This window comes from Lolium perenne, chromosome 7, assembly GCF_019359855.2.
Source record: "Lolium perenne isolate Kyuss_39 chromosome 7, Kyuss_2.0, whole genome shotgun sequence".
Lineage (NCBI taxonomy): Eukaryota > Viridiplantae > Streptophyta > Magnoliopsida > Poales > Poaceae > Lolium > Lolium perenne.
The window spans coordinates 46066948-46071082 of record NC_067250.2 but is presented as its reverse complement, the minus strand read 5'-3'; the positions used below and the strand labels follow the sequence as shown (position 1 = coordinate 46071082).

At 46.6% G+C, this 4135-nt stretch overlaps 1 protein-coding gene across 1 annotated transcript; it reads right to left on the bottom strand.

The window, feature by feature from the left end:
* Nucleotides 1-940: 940 nt before the first annotated feature.
* On the bottom strand, nt 941-3780 carry LOC127317626 (annexin Gh1). The gene is made up of 5 exons (XM_051348197.2): nt 3623-3780; nt 3365-3510; nt 3070-3288; nt 2063-2275; nt 941-1394 (listed from the first exon to the last, which is right to left on the bottom strand). The coding sequence occupies exons 1-5, from the start codon at nt 3696-3698 to the stop codon at nt 1104-1106; spliced, it is 945 nt and encodes a 314-aa protein (XP_051204157.1). The 5' UTR covers nt 3699-3780; the 3' UTR covers nt 941-1103.
* Between the last annotated feature and the right edge of the window lie 355 nt (nt 3781-4135).

Sequence of the window (4135 nt, the reverse complement as noted above, 5' to 3'; positions counted from 1 at the left end):
CACTTGACTGAGATTGAACGGCAGGTAGGGGCTGGGACAGCTGGCCATATCCAAATTGGTTTGGGCCTGGAAGGAACACTTCTATTTCGTCAGGCCAGCCCAAATCTCTCTGAGAGTCCAACTCAGGTGTACAATCGCTTGATTTGTAAACATCAAGCCCAACCAACACGGCAACACGCTTAGCTACTCAGGAAAAAAAACGCGGCATGAAACGGATACCGCCCTGACCGACGAAAATTGGCTTTCGCACCAGAGCTTGGAAATTGAAAAACTTGATTTTAGAGTTTCGAAAAATTCCAAAACAAATACCTGGATGTATTTGTACCAGCAAATTTTAAATTTGAAATACCTTGTATTTTAGACTAAGCAAAAAAGACAAATTTTAGAAGATTCGAAAGTTGCGCCGTTAATGCTCCCAGATCTGCATTTTGGTCAATTTTTTCCAGAAAATTTGCGGACGGGTAAAATAAATCATTGGCTACATTCTGGTTTTTGTTCCAAAAAAATGAAGCTTTAAATCATTTTTTTTAAAACAAGCTCCATATGGAGCTCGTGTGCCAAATTGATGCACTGGCACCAGTAGTGACCGGGGCTTATATATGTACTATCTGAATCCGATCGGACGAGCTCAAAAATCTCATGCATGGTCGGTGGCTCCTAATCTCCTATCTCCAGGCCTAAAACATCTGATCAGTGGACAACGAGGTGAACCAGCTCAACTTTCTGGTCCGAGACCAGATCGGTGGCAACGCACGCTTGCGTCGGCGAGTGTCGCCAACAGGCAACAACCGATTGTAGACGCTGTTAAGCACGGACGGCCATCGTAGCCTTGTGCAGTGGTTCTGCAACTGCAGCTCGTGGAGGTGGCTGACAAACAACTCAACCTCTACATGTGTTCAGTATTTTGACCCAAGAACAGCTAAGTGCAAAGGTATCATCATTCAACATAAAGCACATCTCCATTTTATTATCACTATCATGCAAGGTGCAGCAAACCGTACAACAGAACAATCTCACAACCAGCGCGACCACGGCCTAGCACAGCAAGTTCATCCTTTGATCGACATAATAAAGGGCAACACGATTGGGTACAGATGCAAGACTCACTCCTTCCCGAGAAGGGCAAGGAGCATGCCCTCGTAGTCTCCGGAGGTGTCTCCGGCGACAGCCTTCTCCAGGGGGACGCTGTTCCGCTTCTGGTACACCTCTTTTATCAGTTTCAGGTCCACCTCGGCCCGGGTAGTGATGATCCTAGTGAGTGAGTTCTCATCTGTTCCGTTCCCTGCAATAGCCAACCTGACGACCTTCTCAAAGTACCTATCAGGGCAAGTGAAGCACCGGATCACAGCCCGCAGAGTTTTAAGGAACTCGTCTTTGGGATCAGCCTTGAGATCCTGTAAATAGCAGAGATTGTTAGAAAGTAGCTCCTCAGTGGACGAAGCCTAGAACTAGCTGGTTAAGGCAGATCATGCCCAATTTATGGACTTGCGCTAAATATCATCAACTCTAAGAACAAAATTCATGTAAGAAGAATACCATTTACAGATGATTCGAATTGTTCATGGTTGTAAAACGTAGAGTTTGCAAAGTAGTGAACGTTTGTAAAGAAGCTCTAAATCTGATACTAATTTGTATCCACAATGTGATCAGTTATAGGAACTCAAAAAAATGACTAGGAAAATATCCAGATATAACACAATCCAGACAAGCACATGAAAATTTATCTATACTTCAGCTGGGTACTAACTGAAGAATAGGGTTGAGCTTGGATACACAATGTGTATTACATATGCTCCTATCAGGCAGAGCTGATAAATACTAATTGTTGAATACTTTTTTTCCTTAGAAGTTGAATAATGCAGTGGCATTAGCACAGATGACGAGTCATCCGCTATGTTGTACCTTATTCATTGCATGACTGAATTTAACTTTTTTTTGCGGGTACCTGAATTTAACTTAGTAGACTGAAATGCAGACCAAAGGTTAACATAATAAGCTGATGAGATCCTATCAGATATTTAACAGAAACAGCAAAAGGAAAAAAAAAAATCTCTGTATGCACCTTATTGATTGGGTGACCAAATGAGTCATTGTAATTGTTGAATGTTGCAAGCAGCTGAGCTTTGCTGCGAGTAGTGAGGATCCTGATGATCTCATCATCAGCGTAAGCCTTATGCTCAATCTTATCCTGCAGTATTTTGGCTTCTGAATGTGCCAACCTTGTGTTGACCTCTGGTCCTTCATAGCGGTATGCGCTTACAAGTGGCACCAAAAGCTGAAATGGAGAAACAAAGAAAAATCCAGGTCTCCGTTAGCCAATATTAACGACGTCTGCACTGCTATTTCATTAGATAGACTGAAATCAATGTAATGTGAATGGAATGGAACAATTGTGTCATGTTGTAAATTAGAATATCCTAACAATGTGCATGCACGTCATAGCTTGTTTTAATACCAGTAATACATCAAAATCAGACAATGACCTGGGACGGAGTAACTAAAGACAACATGACATTGTATTTTGATTGGAATTTAGACTGAAGGGATCTGAGACTTCATTTTGTAAATTTAAATTTCACAGGTCAACATCTTGCAACATCGAAGAAACAATTACACTTTTGAAAAGAAAACAACAGAGTAATTTAGACAATAACTTTTCCTGAAATATTCATGAGAAACCCAATACCTTGTAATCATACTAGTGAATATTTATATACATGAACGTTATTGTCATTTTTTTTTAGATTGTGGAGCAAAGCCATCATCCTGATATCACAATTCGGAAGAAAATTGACAGAAACAGAGTACCAAAAATAGTTTATGCTAGCAGCCATCGATTCATTTATCAAATTCAGAACACAACCAGCCAGGAGCCCATTCTCACATGTGCAAGGTGAATCTTAAGGCTCCCATAGATAAAGGTTTATTTCGCAGTCCATTTTGTCATTCACGAAGTCAGAAGCTAGCATATGGCAAAAAAAAAAAAAAACAATTTTAATGACGCGCAGACAGGTACAGCAGACCGGGGCACCGAACATGGATCGTGCAGAAGAGAGGAATGCAGTATACCTTGCGGAAGTCGCCGGTGACGTGTGCGGCGACGTCCTCCTCGAGCGATCGCTTGAAACGCTCGTGGTAGGCCTGCCTGACGGCGAAGAGCTGGGCGGAGCCGCGCGCGCAGGCGATCTCGACGAGCACGGGGCTCCCGGGCTGCCACTTGGTGGCCCCCTCGTTGGCCAGCACCGCGTCCCGCTCCGCGGGGTCCAGCGTCCACAGGATCACGGCCCTCTGGAAACGGTCGATCAGAGATCTGGAAACGGTCGGGGTCTGTTTGCGGCAGAGGAAAAGGTAGTGAGACGGATACCTCGAAGTCGCCGGAGATCTCGTCGGTGATGCTGCGCAGGAGCTCCTCGCCGTAGGTGTGGGCGTAGTGCCTGCGGATGGCGCGGCGCTGCGCGGCGTCGCGGTGGCCGAGGATGGAGATGATGAGCGCCTCGTTGGTGCCCCACCCTGCAGCACGCGCGAGCGGAAACAGAGAGACACACACAGGTCATCGCACGGACAAATGGGGGGGGACGAGGAGGGTGGGATCGGCGTGCTGTAGTGAGGCAGCGTAGTATACCTTCGAAGGCCTTGCGGAGCTGCTCGCAGTCGTCGCCGACGGCCGGGACGGAGGCGGGGACGGTGAGCGTGGCCATCGGTGCTGTGCCTGGCTGCCGGGATCGGACGCGAGGATGCGATGCGGGATCTCGAGATGTGCTGCGGGGATTGCGCGTTTCTGTAGGGGAGCAGGGCAGGGGGGCTATTATAACGGAAGCGATCGGGGTTTAAGGAAAGCGATAGTATGTGGGTGCCATGTTAATTAGTGGGGGAGCAGTCCTGGATCACCTGTATCTCTGTAGCACCGTATGGGCGCGTGATGCACGTTTGGCCCTGGCCGGCCTCCTGTGTTATGGAAAGACCTCGATCGAGTCTTAAGCGCTAAGTCTGCAGGGATGTCATAGTTTATGGAAATATGCAATGCCTGCAATTGTTATTGTCCAGCTAACATTATCACGTTGGTCTAAGAAAAGGAAAACGCTTGTGATCACCCGGGGGATCACAGCGATTCCATCGTCCGGGTGCTCTGCCCACG